Source organism: Alexandromys fortis, unplaced genomic scaffold (genome assembly GCF_014885135.2).
Source record: "Alexandromys fortis isolate MF-2015 unplaced genomic scaffold, M_Fortis_MF-2015_v1.1 scaffold_116, whole genome shotgun sequence".
NCBI lineage: Eukaryota > Metazoa > Chordata > Mammalia > Rodentia > Cricetidae > Alexandromys > Alexandromys fortis.
In genome coordinates this window covers 3,109,235-3,130,674 of record NW_026067998.1, presented here as the reverse complement: position 1 = coordinate 3,130,674, position 21,440 = coordinate 3,109,235, and the positions used below count along the sequence as shown (strand labels likewise).

The 21,440-nt window shown below is 45.0% G+C and overlaps 1 protein-coding gene across 3 annotated transcripts in view; it reads right to left on the bottom strand.

Moving 5' to 3' along the window:
• Positions 1-5,395: 5,395 nt before the first annotated feature.
• Atxn7 (ataxin 7) overlaps positions 5,396-21,440 on the bottom strand; it is a 92,267-nt gene continuing 76,222 nt past the window's right edge. Inside the window, exons 8-13 of one of the 3 annotated variants that reach the window (XM_050160490.1) lie at positions 19,191-19,438; positions 17,472-17,670; positions 17,085-17,206; positions 11,963-12,941; positions 11,140-11,206; positions 5,396-9,584 (exon numbers count right to left, since the gene is read on the bottom strand). In XM_050160490.1, coding sequence (XP_050016447.1) covers positions 9,475-9,584; positions 11,140-11,206; positions 11,963-12,941; positions 17,085-17,206; positions 17,472-17,670; positions 19,191-19,438 — 1,725 coding nt within the window. In that variant the 3' untranslated portion in view covers positions 5,396-9,474. The remainder of the gene's footprint in view (positions 9,585-11,139; positions 11,207-11,962; positions 12,942-17,084; positions 17,207-17,471; positions 17,671-19,190; positions 19,439-21,440) is intronic. The other 2 variants (XM_050160491.1, XM_050160492.1) reach the window with 2 other exon arrangements.

Here is a 21,440-nt window from a genome sequence, read left to right as displayed (position 1 = left end):
TCAAAATTCTGCCTTCTATGCTAGGGGGTTAGTGCTATGGAGAGAGATACAGAATATAAAAGGGATCTAGGTTGTGAAGGGAACTCTATTCTGTGATCATGCAAATTGGTGCCTAAGGGGAGTAGGGGACACTTTGAACAAAGGATGACCAGGTTGGACTTGAAGTGTTTTGCTCTGTCATGGTGCATTCAGTTGGAATGCTCAACCAGGTAGAGGCATCAAGATTTGCTAAGGGTTAGGCAGGAAAACGGTCAAAAGAAGATCCCCTAAGTTAAAGAAGAACATTATCCTAGAGTATTGATGGATGCAAATTATGGTTTTTTTTTTTTAGATTATTTATTATGTATACAGTATTCTGCCTGCATGAATGCCTTCAGGCCAGAAGAGGGCACCCAATCTCATTACAAATGGTTATGAGGCACCATGTGGTTGCTGGGAATTGAACTCAGGACCTCTGGAAGAGCAGCCTGTGCTCTTAACCTCTGAACTATTTCTCCAGTCCCTTTGTTTGGCTTTTTGAGACAGGGTTTCTCTGTGTAACAGCCCTGGAAGAGCTGTCCTGGAACTAGCTCTTATAGACCAGGCTGGCCTTGAACTCAAAGAGATCTGCCTACCTCTGCCTCCTGAGTGCTGGGATTAAAGGCAAGTGCCACCCACCACCGCCCAACCAAATTATGAGTTTTGCTGTAGAAGGCAAGGGAGGAAGAAGGAGAGAAAGAGGTTTCTGGTGCTTTAAGAACACATCGATTCAAAGAAATGACCTATTAATGTATCAATGAAAACACATAATCTCACCTGACTGAAAAGTAATAAAATTCAGCATTTCTCCATTTAAAATTCTGCATGAATTAATGGGATGGGAAATCAGAGACACACACTGTAAACAAGATTCTCCACGCCAAAATATTAGAAGTATGCACTTCAAAATCAGGACCATGTAGTCACGGTATGAAGTAGGATAACATTGTGGCCACACTTGGACTTGAAATGACTTCTTTTTCCTTCGAGACAAGGTTTCTCTGTAGCTTTGGTGACTGTCCTGGAACTAGCTCTTGTAGACCAGGCTAGCCTTGAACTCAGATTCACCTGCCTCTGCTTCCCAAGTGCTGGGATTAAAAGCGTGTGCCACCACTGCCCAGCTAAAATGAGTTTCTTGGAGGTGCTTTCTGGTCGACGGGAAGGAGGCTTGTTGAATATGCCTCAAGTATTTAAAAATACCAAGCTAAGGATAACCTGATAATAAAATGCTTATTAACCTTTTGGTCAAGGTTAAGTATATAGTCTATTTTAGTAATAAAAGAATTGAGTACAGCCTAAGAACTTAGCATGTTTCTCAGCCCTAAATGGAATGTCTAACAATTCCCTCACTCAGGGAACTCCCTTAGGAGAGCAGGGTGAATGTAGGAGCCAAAGGGATGGAGGCCCTCAGGATGAACACAGTGAAAGCTGGTGAAGTCGGACGCCCCGGCATGCTCACGGTCTGCACAGTTTGCATCAGGGCCTCTGCACACACTGTTGTCCCCAGTTCAGTGTTTTTATGGAGTTTGTGAGAGTGTGAACAAGTGGGTCTCTGACTCTCGTGCCTTCTATTAGGCTTTTTTCTTCTGTTTTGTCTAATTCTGATGTGGGTGTTTCTGTTTTAGCTTTCAGTGGATCCAGGGAGGAGGGTATTGGAAGAGTAAGGGTAAGAAAAACCCTAATCAAGATATATTATGTGAGGGGGAAAAATCTATATTCAATAACAGGAGAAAGAGAATTCATCATGTTCTTTCAAATTAGTACTCTGTTTATTGGCTCAAAATAAAACCCTGAAATTAAAAATCACCATTTTTCAACTTGCACTTGAAATTGACTTGGCCTGCTGTGATCACAACTGCGGCTTTCAAGGACAGAGAGAGCCCCGCCCACATTCTTCCTTCAAGGACAGAGAGAGCCCCGCCCACATTCTTCCTAGCATAATGCGTGCTCAGTGTTATCTTTTACCCAATAGTAACAATCCAACCTTCAGGGGAAGAGATTGTGTTCATTGAGAAAGAAACCCAGGTACAAAAGTAGAACTGCTTTAAAATTATCCTGAGAACAATGTAAGAACGGTTCGCTGTAAATAACTTAGCACTGTGATTATTTGGTTCACAATTTGCATATGATTTATAATACAGGATTGGAGGCCCTGTTATATAAAGATTAATTACAAATTCCAATTGTCAGCTTTGAGCTGAAAGGAAAATCAGTATTCAACATCTTTAAAGATTTTTATTTACATGTATGTGTGTGTGATGAGTGTGTCTGTGTGATGAGTGTGTCTGTGATGAGTGTTTGTGATGAGTGTGTCTGTGTGATGAGTGTCTGTGTGATGAGTGTGTCTATGATGAGTGTGTGTCTGTGTGATGAGTGTGTCTGTGATGAGTTTGTGAGTGTGTGTCTGTGATGAGTGTGTGATGAGTGTGTCTGTGATGAGTGTGTCTATGAGTGTGTCTGTGTGATGAGTGTGTCTGTGTGATGAGTGTGTCTGTGTGATGAGTGTATGCCACATGTGGGTTGTCCTCAAGAAGCCAGGAATTGTTGGAGTCACCTGGAATTGGGGGTACAGGAAGTCTACGTTCTGGGAACTGAACTGGGGTCCTCTGAAGAGTGGCAATGCTCTTAACCCTGGCAGTGCTATTTCTAGCTCCCAGCATCTCTGAAATATGGCTATGAGACATAGGAGAAGAATCAGCTCTACTGCACAGCTCACTTTAGTGCCAGTTCTAGGCCCAGCTCCCTGTGTCCTGGCAGTCTGTATATACCCAGGGAAATCACGTGGTTCTGTTTCGTCACCTATAGAAAGCGGCTATAATCGTGCTCCTCATGAGCTTTACGCTAAAGCCTCAAAGTCAGATCCATGTAGAAACATGCTTCTGTGAAAAACGCTAACAGGCCACTATGCTGGCATGTTTCTGAACTGAGTCATCTGGACCAGCGTCATGAGACTGACCAAGTTTCAGACTTGAAGTTTGCAGCAAATGTAAACTCGTTATTAGGTCAGACTTCACAGACTAGTCATTTCTAGCTTTGATAGTCTGTCTTTTGGTCTTGAATTTAAAACATGCCACCACTGATGGGCATTTCCTAACTCATGTCCCTGTGAACACTGAGAAGGCAAGGGAGGCTTCCTCCAGGTGCCACCAAGTAGCACTGGGCCCCTAAGATACACCCTAAGAAAAAAATGTGTGGCCACCATCTAAACACTGGTGTTTTCAAGCAACCATGCCTAGTTGCACTAAGTCTGGATGCACTACTGTTGCCTGTATTCCTTATGCCCAGATTCTATGCAACACGATGGCCCGTTCTGGCAGATGAGTTTGATTGCAATGCCCTGCACCACAAATTCAGCCGCCTGTATCAGAAACATTGAGCCACATAATTCTTTTTTTTTTTTTTTTTTTTTTTTTTGGTTTTTCGAGACAGGGTTTCTCTGTGGTTTTGGAGCCTGTCCTGGAACTAGCTCTTGTAGACCAGGCTGGTCTCGAACTCACGGAGATCCGCCTGCCTCTGCCTCCCGAGTGCTGGGATTAAAGGCGTGCGCTGTTTTACACTTTTTTTTTTTTTTTTCGAGACAGGGTTTCTCTGTGGTTTTGGAGCCTGTCCTGGAACTAGCTCTTGTAGACCAGGCTGGTCTCGAACTCACGGAGATCCGCCTGCCTCTGCCTCCTGAGTGCTGGGATTAAAGGCGTGCGCCACCACTGCCCGGCGAGCCACATAATTCTTAACTCACTTATGGTGACTTTAATTTATAGAGCTCACTTTTTCTGACTTAGTTAAGGGTCCTTCACAAAGTAAAAAAGGAGGGAAAGCAAAGCACATAAATTGGTACAGACCTGAAACAATGTACTTTCTAATTATAGTCAATGTTGAATATGTGGCATATATATTAAAGCATGGTTTTTAAAAGCAAAATAATACACCACACACAATAATAGCCTGTTTTACTCAGGCACATTCACACGCCCATGATAGACGACAACCCCACTTCTATTTTACACTCCCGTCGGACAGCAGGCACCTGAGCATTGATCTCAATTTCCTATCTGCAACTTCATTCTGTCGTGCATTGCCGTCTCTGTGCTAGGGTGCTTATCAGTTGGTAGGTTTGGCCGATCTAGAAATCTGATGAATATAATAGACCTCAAGGTCTCTGGAAGGTTCCCAGAATTACCTCTCCTGCCTCTGGCGGTTTAGAGACCCAGCAGTGCTTCCCTGCAGCAGCCTTTGAGTTGAGGCTGGCCCCAGGAGGAGTCCATCCAGTCCTTCCTGTACCACCCCATCCATTTTCTCTCAGTAGTTACTGGAGGGGACTGAAGTGATGGGTATTTTTAAGTCAAAGTGTTAATAGTGTTTGAGTCTCCTCCTCTTGAAAGATTATACTTTGATGGGAACCATGAGACTTAAGAGATTCTTTAAGTGTCCATTTTGGTCCATGAGCTTTGGCTATATAATGAGGGTAACAAGGACACCAGCTTTCTAAGATCAAAGTCTTAAACTGCTTACAGCAACAAGATCATCAAAACCTTAGAAGAGACTGGAAAGAATAATGGTGTTTGTTGTTACTTTGTGTGTGTAAGAGAGCACATGTATGTAGCATGCTATGGTGTGTGTGCGGTTAGTAGGTAACCTGGAGGAGTCTTATTTACGATGTGTATTATGGGGATCAAAGGTCTTCAGGTTTGGCAGCAAGTGTCTGTACCTACTGAGCCACCTTGCTGCCCTAGGGACAGTCTTTGAGTAGGAATTGGGAAGAGTAAACACGTGTGACTAAGAGCCCTACAATACAGGAAATAGGGAAGTCAGTCCAGGATGCCCTTGACTAAGTGGCTAGAATCACAGACCCAGGAAGTATCTCTCCGGCTTTAGTGGTTACCTCTAAGTCAGTGTGAACATGCTCCTTACGTTCCTGAGGACAAAGGCTCATGACAGTCAGCAATGGGAACTCTGTCGGCACCTCCTGTCTAGCAAATTTCATAAATAATCTCCCACAATTTTCACACCTTTGTCCTGTTAGCTCCTTGGCAAAGTGCATTTCTGCCAGTGAAGTCCCATGTGCCGAAAACCCAAAGCTGCTATCTGATCCTCAAGATGGTTTCTGGACACACAGTGACAGAGTGACATCTGCCACTCAGTCAACTAACCAACCAGAGGAGTAACTGACAGCTCACAAGGCAGAGAGGGGTGGGCCCAGTTTGGCTAGTTTGTGTTTTCAAATGAGTTGCTTCCTTTATTTTAAGCAACAACAAAAAAATTTAGGAAGACTCTCTATCTATACAATTATGTTGTCATGAATAAAACTAAAGTGGCCTTGTAGGCTGTATCAAAGAAGAGACGACATGAGTTCCAGATTTAAAAGCTTCCTCGCAGTAAAAACCTAACACAAACTCAGCTCCATGCATCAGATTCCTAATGAGCAGATCGAAGCACTGTTTCCGTATGCCCGACGTCTGCATTTCTTTCCCATCTCCTTCGGGATGCTGCTCATCCGAGGGGAAGCTCTCTGCCCAAGAAGAGGACGCTGAGGTCTCTGGAGAAAGGCTGAAGTGAAGGATGTGTGACGCAAAGCTTGGGAGAGGTGCTACAGTGGGACTTAGTACCACAAGGATGCAGCCAACCTCGATTGACAAGTCCTAATTTTATTGCCCATTTAATGACATGTTTGTTCAACAAACTTAATTTCTCATAAAGCAAAGCACAACTTTTTCTTATAAATAGTATAAATTATTTTATTTACAGAAACTTGTTACAAAACAAATAGACTATATATTTTTTCTCTTTTAAATATCCAAAGTAATTTTCTATCCCTTGACATTTGTTCATTTCTATACAGCAGCCAACAAAGTCCAGCTGAGATGCTCTTGATTATGTGTACACATTTATCAAACTATTCACACATGGTAACATAGGAGATTGCTTTCAGAACCAAGCTTAAAAAAAAAAAAAAAAAAAAGCAAAATTCTTTCGAGGCCCTGCATTCACACTGACAATATGTAGTGCTCACTCAGTGATCTGAAAAGGTAAAATGTCTTACAATAAGATGTAAGAATTATTTTCTTTTAAACAATGAAACTTTTAACAATCATTTTTTTCAAAGCCCAACTTTTCCCCAACCCAGGACAGAATGGAGACATTAAGAAATCCCTTGGCAACAGAACTCTTACAGGAAGACAGCTGCCTTTCTAAGTTACATTATTTTTCAAATTAAACATTTTTTCAATGTTCTCAGAGGTACTTCTTGTATTTTTTTTAATACAAAATATTTTAAATATCCTATCTTAAACTCTGTATTTCATGAGTGACTAACCAAACAGCTGCTGGCAGACAATGATTTATAACCCTTGGTGGCACTGGGTTAAATTACTGTGAACCAAAATGTCTTAATTTTAAAATACCTTATAAAAATTACCAGCCTTGATGGCTTTTAACTTCTCCCCTAAAACTTTAGAAATAATATTTAGGTGGGAAAAGCAAACTCCAGAAGTTCAACTCAGCTTTCAAGTCTTTAAAGAAAATCTGTCTGAGCTGAAACTAGGTTCAGGCACTTTCAGCTTTGTTTTGTTTCCCCCATTAATTTAAACCATATCGCACACTAGTAACACAGGTGTGCTCAGAGTGTCATTACACACACACACACACACACAGGCACGCACGCACACGCGCACACACACACACACACACACACACACACACAGGACTAAACAAAGAAAAGCAGTGTGTCACTTAGTTCCATGTAGTCTATCTGGCAATCAGGCAACTGAGAGACGCTAGGCCCACTTCATCCGTATTAAACCACTCCCGAGACACTGAAAGGGACAGACTTTCACAGAACAGAGGCATCCCTTAACTAAGAGGCAGGTTCTAAACTATTGGCTTGGCAGTGAACCACTTCAAATTATAAAAAGGTATTTATTTTTTATTAATTAATAAATAAATACTAGATGATCTCAATTGTACCAAAACAGGATATCAGAAAAAAAGACCTGTGCAAAAATACATATTTAAATATGTACAATTCATTTTTAACAAAATATGTCTTCTGAAATAGGGATACTTCCATATTTATAATAGAACAAGAAATTCCAAAATAAAGATACAAAAGTAGTTTTTTTTTTATAATTCTTTGTTCAGCATTGCAGCACTTTATTTTTGCAGTTTAAGAAAACGGCAGAAGCTGTCATGAATTCTATTGGAAAGAATATAAAAATTATCCTGGTTTTAAATTGACACCAAAGTCTGTCTAGAAACAATCCAAGTACTGCAAATTTGGTTTTTGCAAGTTAATCTAATTAAAAAAAAATATTTGTACTCCCATATTTTAAATGGTCTTAATTGTTCATCATCATAAAAAGTAGTTGTCAGAGAAAATAAAATATCTGAACAGTCTAAACTTTAGTAGCACTGTTTAGAATATGTCTGTTTGTGACAGGCAGAATCCAAAATGGCTTTTCCTAATGCCGAGGCTCTGTGTGTTACCCGGAGATATAATGAAGTTCAATTAAAACCCCAGTCTAAGAAATCAAATTGTAACACTAATCTAAGCCTCTACTTTATTCTGAATAAGCTTCCTATTGTGGCTCCTATTCACATCTTTCGGAACAACATGACCTGTCTAAAATTCCATCACTAAAAGCAACAATTTATAACCATCAAGTCCCCTTGGCTCTGAGAATAAATCCTACCCACACCCCATTGCACTTGTCACCAAGTAATTACTATGTAACCGATTCCCTCTTCCCTCCTTCCCCACCACCCAGATGGATGGGACAGCCGAGTGCTCCCTCCTAACTCGACCACATAGGCCACCCATGGTCCCTTCTCAAAGCTCTCTCCCAGCATCTTCTTAAAACCATTCACTGACTGAATGCATAAGTAAGATTCTGTTTTCCCTCCCTTAAAAATTCAACATTAGTTAAAGTATCTGCATAAAGTCTCTGTGTTCTCACAGAATAAGGGTAAGTGTAGCAATTCACATTATTAGGCTGGTAACCGAGTGTTTATCCATTCTACCTGCTGTTGACTGAAATTCCCTGAAACTCAAGTTTGTAACCTAAGAATTGTGGGGGAAAGGATGCACTGCCTGGGCTCTGCCCAGACACAGCCAGGACAAGGGTAGGAGCCCTGGGGACTGTACTCTTTTGGCCACTCTAATGTACTCTCCTAAGCCAGAGGACTTGGCTGTCTGTGCAGGAGCTGTGGTACTGGCCCCAGATCATCCCCACATTCACCGGTAGACAACTTTTCAAGCAACGTCTTAACATATTAAATATTCTTTGGGAGTGGGGTACTGAACAATCTTAATAGGGCTTTACACCTCACTGAAGGAAGACGGCTGTCACTATCACGAGAAAGGAGGGTGTGCATGAGTAAACCTGGTGACCCTCACAGAGCTGCTCCCCTCCATGGCACACACAGGCCCTCTGACCACCCCTTTCTTGGGGGTCCACTCCTCAGCCAACCTGCATCCAGATAAACATCTCTAGTGGCCTGAAGGGGGCTGTGACAGACACAATGACAACAGTCCTGAAAGAGGAAACTTACACGAAAGGGGGGTAATGCCTGGGAAATATTTAAGGACATCATAGTAACTTTAAAAAGGCAAATCTTAAAAAGCAGACTGAGCGAGACCATCAGTCCACCCTGACATGCTGTCATTAACAAGAGAAGTCCGTCTCTTTGGAAACTGCAAGGTTTGCCCCACTTCATCATTTTCCCCTCCCCATATCCAGTGTCCCAACTGCTTTTTATCACCAGACTCGTTTTCCTTCTGCTCCATCTTCCTTGTCTTCTTTCTTCCTTTCTTTTTCTCGCACATGTGTCTGCACCATGAAAACTAAGGTTCTAAGATACTTTCAACTTAATATCTGGTTATGAGCAGCTTCACACCAGGTCTTAAGTTTGGAGAACTCGATGAGCTTCTTATCCCACATGACTTGGAGAGGGTCCGGCCACTATGTCATGATGCACTCACCAACATCAGTATTCTGTTCCTGAACATTGCTATAAAAATATCTAAAGCCAGACATCCTCTAGGAGGCCAGTCAGGATCAACTCCCTCCCCTTTCTTTGGAAGGCCTCCAGTCTCCAGCAAAGGTGCCTACCTGCTGGAGAGTGACCTACAGGTGAGCATGTGTTCAAAAAAAAATTCTGGCAAAGAAAGGAGGAGGAGAAGAGCCTACAGTAACGCCCTTGCTAAAACATTCTTTTGCCCAGCCAATTACTTCAAGAGTGGCTCCATGATATGCTGCAAGTTAAAAACAAAAACAAAAACAAAAACAAAACACAAACAAAAACTTCTCACAGATTGGTAGCAAGCAGTCCAGACCACTGTAACACTGACAAAGCAATCCGGTGGCTGGACTCGATCCAGTGTCCTTTAGGAGTTCTCACTGCTACAGACACAGCTTCAGGAAATCCTTGTCACCCTGGAGCCCACAGGGGTCAGAGAGAGACTCAAAGGCATCGTGGGGTCCAGAGTGCTGAGGAGAGGTGTGGCTTGTCTTCACAAACGTCTGCGGTATTCTTTCCAGTGGTACTGTCAGCTGTCAGGGGCGTGCCTTTGGCTTTCAAAAAGAGGGGGTGAAGAAATACATAAGTAAGTGGCTAAAGGCTGTGCTCCCAAAGTCTACACTAGGATACCCCACACTAAAGTTCCACTGATCTGCTTGGGCCAGGGAGAGCCATCATAGGGCCAGCTTCAAGCTTTGCAAAGACTGACTTCAGAGAACCAGCAACAAGAGGCAGCTGCCTGGGTTTCCAGCGCTCATGTTTGCCTTCTGGTCTAAGTGTTTTCAAATTTGTGACCTTGAAGCCATTCTAGGCTGTGAACCAAGCTAGATGTGCTAACACACAGGTGTGGCAGCTTGCACCAAGGCACTGTCCACACACAGGGAGGAAACTCTGTCTTTCCCATGGGGTAAAAAGGGCCGAGCGGCCATGAGCAGACTGGGGTGGGGGGCTACTCATTGCCATGTCTTGGGCTTCCCATATCACTTCTGTGTTCACAGATGTCAGCCCATGCAACAGGACTTTAACAGCCTTCTCCATAAGAAACAGCAAGCCGGGGTTTCTACTTTTCTACAGACAGAGCTTGTTTTCAGACACGGTCTCTCTGTGTGGTCCTGGCTGTCCTAGAACAGGCTGGCCTTGAATGCAGAGAACTACCTGCTTCTGCCTCCAAGTGATGGGATTTAAGACGTGTCACCATGCCCACTTTCAGGGATAGATAGCATTGTTTCAAGTGCTTTTAAGTCATGTGTTTCTCTGAGATTCTTAAACAGCTGTGGATCCCTCCCAGACAGAGAAAACACTCTGTAAGGTTTATATAACATCCCCTGACTGTAAGCTACGGGGTCCCCAGGATTTGTGAAGTATAATTAAAACTAAAAGACAAAAGCATCCTCAACACAGAAAGTCTTTCTATAACATCCAAACTTGGACTATCTGGGTCTTCCCAGCCCCAAGGGGTAAAGAAAGGGCAGGGGGAAAGCTGGCAGATCATAATCCAAACTGTCCAACAGATACATAGGCTGTAGGAGACTTTTTTTTTTGTCTAGCTCTGCAATATCTCTTTAAACGGGTGACAGGTAGGGAGCAGCTGCTCCACGGCGGTGGGACCATATTCCACTCCCAGATCTTCCACAGCCACTGCCAGTCCCTGCTGCCTCCAGCGCCTGCCGCTACCTTCACCTCTCCCATTGGTTTCCTGTGGCTAAGAGGAAGGTCGACACAAGTCTAATGTTCTAACTGAAGATGGTATGCAGGTTCTAAGCTACAAATGTAGGGACCTCAGCCCACAGGAAGTTTTGAGGGTGATCCTATTATTTCTTGCTGTGTTTGTACTTCTGCTACATGAATCATAACTATATGAATAACCACAACATAAGCAAAGCAAAGCTCACATTTGCCCAAGTATCTCTACCCCAAAAGGCTGAACTCACGCAGCTACTTGGAATTTAAGTAGCTACTTCCCCCGTTCATTTTGGCATTGTCAACTCACACAAATATTGCAGAAAAGAAAATTACTATAGTAAATGGCTTAGCATTTTCTGAAAAAGCCCTAAGCACTTAGGTTCTGAGGATGAGGGAAAGGGGAAATAACATAAAAGAGAGCCTCACTTTTTAAGTCAGGGCTCTGGGGTGCTGCTGCTGCAATTCCTGTTCGTAAGCAAGGAGAGAAGATATCCTGATGAATGGAATAACAGGATGAGAGATGAGCTGAAGTTAGGGCAAAAGAAGCTGGAAGAAAGAACTCCATGAAAGACAGTTGGAAAAACACACAAGAAAGCTGGGGAACAGACAAGATACAGCACAAGCAAGTCACGACTACTATGAACCCAGTGAGTCCCCTCCTACTGATGGGTGCACAATAAACACATGTCTTCTTAAGTATGCCTTGAACAAGGCTCGATCCTCAACCTTATTTCCCACCTCCCTTGAAAACAGCAAGGAGAAAATGTGGGTGCAATTAACCAGGTATCTAAAACTGCTCAACATAAAACAGGTCAAGCTTTTTTTTTTTTTTTCCTCTTTTTTTAGTAGAATCAGGTTGATTTCAGCCTGGCTTTCTTCACGGGAACACATTAGAGTCACTACACAGACTGAAAATGCTCCCCACTTCCTTCGCTAACAGAATCAGGATACCAGCTCTATGCCTTTGCAAAGGGCACCCCTTCAACACTGCTGTCATGCCTGATGCTTTCTTCAGGCCCAGATGCTAAATGCATGTTTGGTTCTATTCAGTAACATCTCTGAAAGGCATAAGACATTCTGTAGAGATGTTTCCCTTCAGATAGACACGGACTTCCCTTTGTTAAAGATGACTATGAAAGCAGGGCATCCACTATAGGCAAACAAACCAACCCAACCAGTTTTCAGAGCGGACAAAGGACCCCAAAAAAGAGGCAACAGAAACACTAGGAGATCAGAGTCCACTTCCTACCTGATGAAGGAGGGAACTGTTCGTCAGTCCTTGGGCCCCTGGGATGGTGCCTGTGTGTTTCATGTGGACGTTGTTCATGGCTGGCAATTTGGCAACCTTTGTAGGTTTGCTACCACTGTTGCAGACATTGCTAGAGCCTGGAGAGCACTTTCTTTTCTTTCCTATGAGTTTGTCTAGAGGAGTGTGTGAGTGTGCAAAGCTGCCCTGTGAGCTGACAGGCAGTTCACTGGACTGATGGATGAAGGGCCCGAGAGAAAGAGTGGAGTCACTGCTGTTCACCATCACACTCATCCTCTTGATGGGCTCCGCGGGACTCACGCCAGGAGGAGCCCTTCCTGCCGGCTCATGCCGCAGGCTGGCCGAGTCGGCTCTACTTGTCATACAGCTGAGGCTGAGGCTGTGGGAGGATGCTGCCGGTGACAGGTATGAAGTCCCAGAGTGCGCCACACAGTTTTTCCTGAAAGAGTCCACGGAATGAGAAGAGGAGGAGGAGGATGACGAGGAGGAGGAAGAATGAACTAACAGTGGGGAACTGCTTTTGCGTTTCTTTCCTGAGCCACCACTGGCACTGCTACTGGCACCGTGACAGTTAATGCTGTTACCAGAAGACTCCTTGGGCCTTACAGACTTGCTAGGTTTCAATTTCTGAGGTTTTTTGGATAGAGGGGAGGAGGGGACTGAAGAGAGGCCAGAGGGTGTGGAGGGGGATGAGGATGAAGCAGAGACTTGTCTGGATTGCATACTGCACACAGGATCCATTGCCCCAGAAACAGCAGGCTGTGCATTGAGAGTGGTTCCATGAGCTGGTACCGATTTGCTATTTGGGGAGATGCAGGTGGACGACAGCAGAACTGGGGATGCAGAGACAGTGGTTGCTGCAAAATAGCTGATCCCACCTTGGGATGTCGGCACAGAATTTGTCCGGTGAGGAATACGGGCAGAAACAGTTGATGTGGTACAGGGCACTGGTGGGATTTTCCTGTAAAAAGGAGATATCACGGGTGAAAATGACCACAGCTAACCATGAACACTTATCACACTATTATTGGCCATGGATAGTTATAGATAGGCATCCCTTTATCACATACTCTGATCACAAAGATCAATTCAAAACACAACCCAAATCCTGATATATCTTTCCTTCCAACTCTTGATGCTTCCCGGGGGCCTGAAAACACTGTGTACGCCTCTCCCCTGCCACAACTCTGGTGGCTTCAGGCTCCACTGCAGATCCGGAGCAGCAATCTTTGTTACACGCCACAATGCAAGACGCTGCATGTCCTCACACCCCAAGCATACACCACGACACAAGAACTCCTACATGTCCTCACATCCCAAGCCACACGCCACAACACAGGAACTCCTGCAAGTCCTCGGTCTGGCCACTCTAGTTAGCTCTGCCCTCTGCTAATCACTTTAATTTCGACTCATCACTTTCTTAAGACGTCTGCCCCGGGGCGGGAGAGTTGGCTCAGTGGTTAAGAACACTGGATCCTCTTTCAGAAGACCCAAGTTCAATTTTCAGCATCCGCATGGCAGCTCACAACTGTCTGTAATCCAGCTCTAGGGGATCTGACAACCCTAATACAGACATCAGTGAAGGTAGAACTAAGTCTGTCCTGACCACCATGCCTTGCTTGCATCTCTAAAGACCCCTGGTGATAGACTTTGTGAGACTGGAAGTGACTTTAATATGAGACCGCAAAGCGTTTACTCCTTCGCAGTTGCTGTAACCCACAGCGTATGCACCATTTTATCGTTAAGGCCTGGAATACAATACTCAAATACTGAGGAACTTCAATCAAAACTAAGTCACTTAAGCAATAGGCAGGCTGTGACTGCTTGCCTAGACAATACACAGAAGACAAATCCAAGGGGGGCTTTAGGTGGTCCAAGGACGTATGTTTGTAATGTCTGGGTAAGGTACTGATTAGGGATGAGAGATCCATTTGGAGAGTCAAACACGAGAGATACATGCCCTTTTCTTTTAGCTCTGAGTTTTAAAAAAATGCGACAGCATCAAAGAGAACGAGAACCCAACAAGCCTGACGGCAGCGCTGGAGTCCAGGTGACAACAGGACAAAGCTGCACAGGCCGATGGGGCCAACAGCTCAGGAGTCTGGAAGACGACAACTGCTTGAGCTAAGGGATAAGAGTATTTTGAGCAACATATGACACCTGTACCTATTAAAGACAAACAATAAAATGGGCTGGGGAGACTGTGCCAAGACCACCCTACCTTAGCCTGGATGTGATGGCCCTGGCTGACTCAATCACAACCCCAGGGAGCTCCTCCACATTCAAGGGACAGAAGTGGCCTGAGATGTTGCCATGTGACTTCACTACTAACATTAGGAATTAATGGCGGTGCTTGTTTCTACTTTAAAACTGCACTTCTGCATCTCCACTCGGCTGCACATTACAAGCACTTACGCAATTTAAGCCACATGCATACTTATCATACAGGAAGTCTCAGGGGGAGCACACAGACATTAGCAGATTCAGTGTGGATCCTACAGTGAGAAGCCTGGCTCTATCCTTGTGATAGTCACTGATATTACCTAAGAGGTTTTTCAGAAATGTGAATTACCAGACCTCAGCTCAGACAACCTCAGTAGAATCTGTCCCAGAACAACATAACCCAGGCAAGCTCTTGCATGTACGCTACTCACTGGCTGCAGTAACTGACTATGGCCACTAGGTGGCTCGTGAGGCTGGGACTTAAAGAACAGGCTGCCTGAAAACAAATCCTGAGAAAAGAAAAAGGGTTTCTTCCTTAGGCAACGTGTGAACCTCTTGGAACAATGATATAACTGCTTCCTCTTTTAAAAGATCTAACAAGCCAGATAAAGGTATACAAGAAAACAATAAAGAGAGTGCTGTATGTGGAAACAGGAGACGGGAACTGACACCCCAAACTGTGAAAGCACCTCTGGGTGATGTCTGTCCCATGCCCTTCCCAGATCAATACAGGGGCAGGGTTCACAGAGATCACAGGAGCCTGAGATGGCCTTGGATCACGGCAATGCGCCACAGAAAGGGCTGGGCAAACTCCACTACTGTTCAGAGCACCCAGGAGCTATGAGGACTCCAGGCTCACATCCTCTTTCTACTGACACCCAAATTTACTGCGGGAGCAACTAAAGGGCAAGGGGACAGGACTGCTGCTGGAACAGGCCTCTCCCAGAAGGAAAGCACTCCTGCTGAGCCGGTACGACAGGACACAGACACTGTGGCAATACCCTGCAGTATCTGCGAGGCCCCTGGGCAGTTCCATGGTGAGAAGTGCTAAGCTCTCTCCCCCAGTACAGTCAGGACTGTGAGAAAAGGCTGCCCAGAAATCAACTACAGCGCTCCCGCTGTAGGGAGCATTTCTACAACACGTATGGCTGGGACAATCCCTCTCAAGCTAGAGCATCACTGAACCACACACATTGCCCATCGCTGCACTGACTTTAAGAACAGGTCACAGGGTTAGGGTGCATGTAGCTCAGTGGGTAGAGTGCTGGCTGAGTGGACATACAGCTGTGGGGCTGATCCACAGCACCACATGAAACCAGGCATGGTGTGCCTGTAATCCCAGCACCCAAAAGACAGAGACTGGAAGATCAGAAGTTCAAGGTCAACTCTGGCTTCACAGCAAGATAGAGGCCAGCCTGGGATAAAAAAGCAGCTTCTGTGGATAAATGAGCCAGAGTTCATGTTAATGGACAGGAGGACTAAGTAATGAGGTGGTCTTCCTCACAGATCTTGCCAGAGCAGAGGGCCAGAGCAGAGGGCCAAGCCAACCTCAGAAACCCGCTTTTTCAGAACTCATGTCCACATACGCCACTAGGAACAAAACCATTTCCACTCCACTGCTGGCTGCAGATCACTTACTGATCCAGGAAGGTCAGCAATGTGGACAGGTGTGCTATCCCCTCAGAAAGGAAAGAACTGCAGGAAGAAGGCCAAAGCGACACTGGCTGCCCTCAGTCTACTTGGCATTGCACAAATCCAAGTCCAATAATGTCATGGGGACAGACTTACTGACAAGGCCCCGACCAGCTGTAGCTGACCACCGAGAAACCAGGTGGTAAGAGCAACTGGCCTCGCTACCATCCGTTAGAAGGTGGTGGACAGGGGGCGACCTGAGAGTCCCCTGCAATAAAATATCCCACTGAACACAAGTTTTCCCCAAATATTCTTCTAAAAGACATTCTGAAGTGAAAAGAGCCGTGGAAATGCTCTGCAGAGTGCCCCCCACTTCCCCGAGTCACAGAAGCCACAGCAATGCTGCGCTGCGAAGTGCTGCATCGGAAAAGGAGCTTACATGAAACCAAGGTGTGTTTTCGGCCAAGGATCCCTTCTTATAAGCTTTTAGTAAATATTAGGATTCATAATGCTATACAGGAGTGTCCACGGCTGGGGTGACCCAGCGAAGGACAAATGGAAAGCTGCAGCCCAGCCAGCTCACCCCTGCACACAGTCTCAGTGCTGCCTGGCCCTGCTGGCCTCTCGGGCCTTGTCTCCTTATATACTTGCGCTCTTGTTTCTCAAATCATCACCTTTCTGACCAGGTACCTTCACACATCAGGTTTCTCCTTGGGAAAGTAACACGCCTCACGCCAGTGACAATTTTCCAGACCCACAGTCTACTATTTTCCCATATCAGCTCTGTTTGGAAACAAAACTGCCACCTAGCGGCCCCACCACTAACCTACTGTAGGACCTTGTATATCTGTTGAATTAACTAGGGAAAAAAAAAAAAAGATAACCATAGTTATGTAGCAAAGACTGGTAAAAATCAATAGCTAGCAATCCCCAGCATAGAGCTAGCTCCCGGTAAGTGTTTTCAGTTCTGATAATGAGCTGTAATCTTTGCTGTCAGCTGGCTTTCTGGTGTGCCTACGGTATGATGAGGTCTTTACATGTGGGAGTTCTACTTTGAGCCCAGAACAAGATGTGGCTGCTGAAACAGTAAACGAAAACAGGGGAAGAGTAGGTGCTTTCTTCTCTCTGCTGCTGGCTAATGGCTACCTCCCCGTTTAGATAAGCAGTCAGTCTTAAAAAATGGAGAACACAACTTAAGAAAATGCATCACTGGGGCAGGTCGGCCCTGCCCCCACCAAAAGGCACTTACTTCCATAGCTGTGCATTCAAATGCTTCTCTACCATGAGGTTAAGGGCACATCGAAGTCGGTTCCACCTGGAGTCAAACACGTAATAACCTCTTCCAATCTGCCGGCTCCCAAATGTGCAAAACTGAAAGAGAGAGCAGACACAGTGTGCATGCACTGGGTCCTTTCACATTCAAAAAAGGAACAAGACACCAAAGAAAAGACAGAGCTGAAAGGCCTTGAGTACCAGAACCCATGAAACTTGTGGGCAATAATGCTGGCCATTAATTTTGAGGAAGAGTGAAGGAAAAGCAAGAATAGAAGGCCCCAGAAGGAGTACACAGGTGCGCAAGTTCAGCGCCCTGTCTACCTACACTGGGGAGGCCACTGCAAGCAGATGCAGAACTTACCGATGCTGGCTGAGGATGGTGACCTGAATAATGACAGTCCAGTTTTTCAACAGACTCTTCTTTGTCATCACCTTCACCCTCCTCACTGGATAACCGAGAAACTGGCTCAGTGGCAGGCAAGGGAGGGTGTGGAGACTCGTGGCTTGGAGGAGGGTCAATGGGGGTACTCCCACCTTGCTGAGCAGGGCAGCCTGGAGGCCTGAATGAAAGGTACAGCTTAGAACAGTGGTACAAGCTGGTCATCAGCAGCCTTAACTCAGACACATACCTAAAACCACAGAGGATGGAGGAGGGGAAGCAGGCCCACCAGCCCTAAGGCAGCATGATGACGTGTGTGTGTGTGTGTGTGTGTGTGTGTGTGTGTGTGTGTGAAGCAGGTCCACTAGCCCTAATGCAGTATGCTGACTCCCTGTGTGGGGATGGGGTGGGGGGAAAGGGGAGTGTTCTCCTTAGCATTCCAGTTCGAAGATGAGTGTCTGTCAGATACAGCCAAAGGCTGCTTATAGCTTTCTGTCCCCCAGAGTCATCTGGTGTCCAAGCCCCTCTTCCACTGTCTATAAAGAACAGGGGCACACATGGAACTGGAGAGGATTCTTGGGCTGACTGTTCTTCATATTCCATAGTATTTCCCCACTATTGCATCTGTATGGTCAATGGCCGAGCTCTAGTGTGGGCTTAGGGACAGGAGGGGGACACAGCGAGGCAGCATTACTACCTCACAAGCGGAATGATGTTCTCTCTCTACCTCCAGGATGGCCTAGTGGTCCCTAAATAAATCTAACTCTTCAGATGAAGATCTTCATTGAGAAGATGCCAAAGAAGGGGCACAGAAGGAATCTTTTCCAAGACCTGACTATATTCTTGGAAGCCCCCACTGAGTACTCTCTACTGCCTTGTTTCTAAACCATAGAACTCATGGTGGGCTGTTTTGACATGTCCAAGTACACACTTAGGTTATCCTGAGGGAGATGCTTGTACCTAATGGAGTCATCCCAAGGATCATATACAAGAGTGTGAAATTAAGCAGCAGCAGCAGCAGCCAGGGGCTGACACACCAGCAGAAGCCCTGTGGCCAACTACTAAACAGCACACTGCATCCTTACACCCCAGCCCCACAAGCCTGTATCTTTAAATAGGTCCAAAGTCCTTGACTTCAGCTTTGTTGATCATGCACAAGCACATATATACTCTCTACTCACTGTCTCTGAGTTATGTGCACACTAAATTCTTATTAAATAACTCTGACTCACTGCTTTCCAGGCTGCTGAAAGGTCTACTTTATGCTGAAGACAAAGTTCCCATGAGTGAATGAAAACCCATGTTGATAAACAGATGTATGAAGGTTCATTTCTCACTATACGGAAAAGCCATCTGAGACATTCCTGCTGGGAACCCAAAGGAAAGACCAAGTCTCAGCTCTGCTTATCAGGCTTAAGAGAAACCTGGCACAGGGCCACCAGAGGGCAAGGACCACCAGAGGGCAGGAACTTCTAGCTTTACACTAGTGTTTCATTTATGCCTAGGAGCTCTGGTGAAAATTTACTGAAGACTTCAACAGTGTTTACAGTAAAACACAATTTAAAAAATATCAACTCCCATTTTGACGGTGGCACAGACTTCTTGACAACACAGCAGTGCAGGAGCAGGATGAGACGCAGGACACGTGGCATCTAGACACCTGTTCCCTGAAGGAGGGACGTGGCTGGAGGCTTGGCTTACCTTGGAAGACTAGGGGTATGAGGTTTCGGTTTACTAGCTAAGAAAGGCTTTGACTCTGAAGAGAGGTGTGGCTCCTGTGGCATCCGAGGAGGGGTGGGGTGCGGGTCCCTGAGAGGATGTGGTGGCTGCTGAGAGTCTGGATGGCGAATCAATTCCTTTTCCCTGGTTTTGTTTTTGTGTTCGGCCAATAACACATCAAATCGTTTTCTTCTACCCTGAACAGCTCTCCGCTGGGTTAAGGAATGTGTCTACAACAGACATGTGCAAACGTAAACAAAAACAAACACAGAAACTCAGGATTTCAATACAAAGTTTAATGTGCTGATATCCCCATAAAACAGCACGTGCTGGCTTTCAAAGATAAGACACCTCTCCATTCACTCAGCTCTTTTCCCTTCGGGAGCTAGAATCACAAGACTGCAGCTTCCACCAGTAGGAAGAAGCTTGGGCATGTCGTTCCACATGAAGAAAGGAGTGACCCTAGCTGGCCCCCTGCACAGAAACGAGTATCAAACAATACGAAGGGCGGACACTCATGCTTTGTGCCATTAAGGAAACTCAGGCCTTTTATGAATTTCATTAAAAAAAAAAAAAACCCAAAACCTGGGGACAATTTAAAATTCTGAGTACTAATTCAAATGCATATTGGTAAAGTATTCTTTTAGTAACTGAGGACAGACTTTAATGCAACTGCTTTTCTCTAATAAAATAAGAAGGGGCTCACTTGAGAGAAAAGAAAAGAACCCAAGGCAGAAAGAAAGAGAACTGTGAACCCTAAGAGCCAGAAATGCAGTAAACAATAGAATCACACAGTGGGGCTGGGCTCTCGTTGTCTGAGACAGGAAACGGGCACACAGAGAGAGTGGCAGTCTTGGCTTTACAAAGGTGACTAAGATAACTCTTGTCAAATATTACAAGAAAACATCACACTATCAAATGCATTGGATAGTCACAGATATTTCTAACCATTAATTTTATTTTCATTCATGTATATGCACATGTGTCTGTAAGTGGGCACCTGCATGTGACGTCAGAGGCCTGGGAGAAGTGACAGAAAGCCCAGAGCCACCAAGGTCGGTGCTGGAAGTGAACTTTAATCTCCTGGAGGGGCAGCACAGACTCTTAGCCAAAAAGTATCCTACAGCCTCTGACTTTTTTTTTTTGATTTTTTTAAATTTTTATTTATTAATTAAAGATTTCTGACTCTTCCCTACCACCGCCTCCCATTTCCCTTCCCTTCCCCCAATCAAGTTTCAGCCTCTGACATTTTTAAAAGCAAATACCCAAAGTCCAATGCCATTTCAATCAGAAGACAAAGTTGACTCTTCAAGAGTGACATGATCCGAGTTAAGGCAACCTAACCAACAGTCATGTCCAACCACTGTCAAAGTCATTCTGCATGGCCTAGCTCCTCTCCTCAGCCTACTAACACTACTGCCACTTGGGTCTAAAGTAGACGGACACCAATTCTCAGAATCATTAACTACAATGGCCTTGTCTTCTTTCTATGGATACAGTGGATTAATCTGAACGTTTACACTTTTTGGGTTACAGAACTCCAAAACAAATGATTTATGTGTACACGTTCATGACTCACTGCACTAACCACACATAGTGGTCTAAAGGTCTACACAGCACGGCAGCAAAGCAACACATGCGAGAAGCATGCAGAGGATCATGCCTCTAACCCTCATGGGAGCTTAGGTCAGCATGGATCTCTTCCTTGGAGGACAAACTGCAAACTAAGTTGTACCCAAAATCTGGCACAGATAAATTTATTCCCCTCAATTTCTGGTAATATGCAATATATTTTTATAAGAAAGCAACTTAAATGAAAACAAGGAACTTTATTCTGCTCATTACTAGAAGAACAGTCTTCATTTAGCAAATGATTCAAACAAAAAGCATATAAAAGGCCTTCGCTGAACAGACAGTTCAGAGGTTAAGGGTACTGGCTGCTCTTCCAGAGGACCCTGGTTCAATTCCCAGCACTGACATAGTAGCTCAGAACCATATGAAACTCCAGTCTTTTTTTTTTTTTTTTTTTTTTTGGTTTTTCGAGACAGGGTTTCTCTGTGGTTTTGGAGCCTGTCCTGGAACTAGCTCTTGTAGACCAGGCTGGTCTCGAACTCACAGAGATCCGCCTGCCTCTGCCTCCCGAGTGCTGGGATTAAAGGCATGCGCCACCACCGCCCGGCCTGAAACTCCAGTCTTAAGAGGATCTGAACCCTCTTCCAGACTCCATGGGAA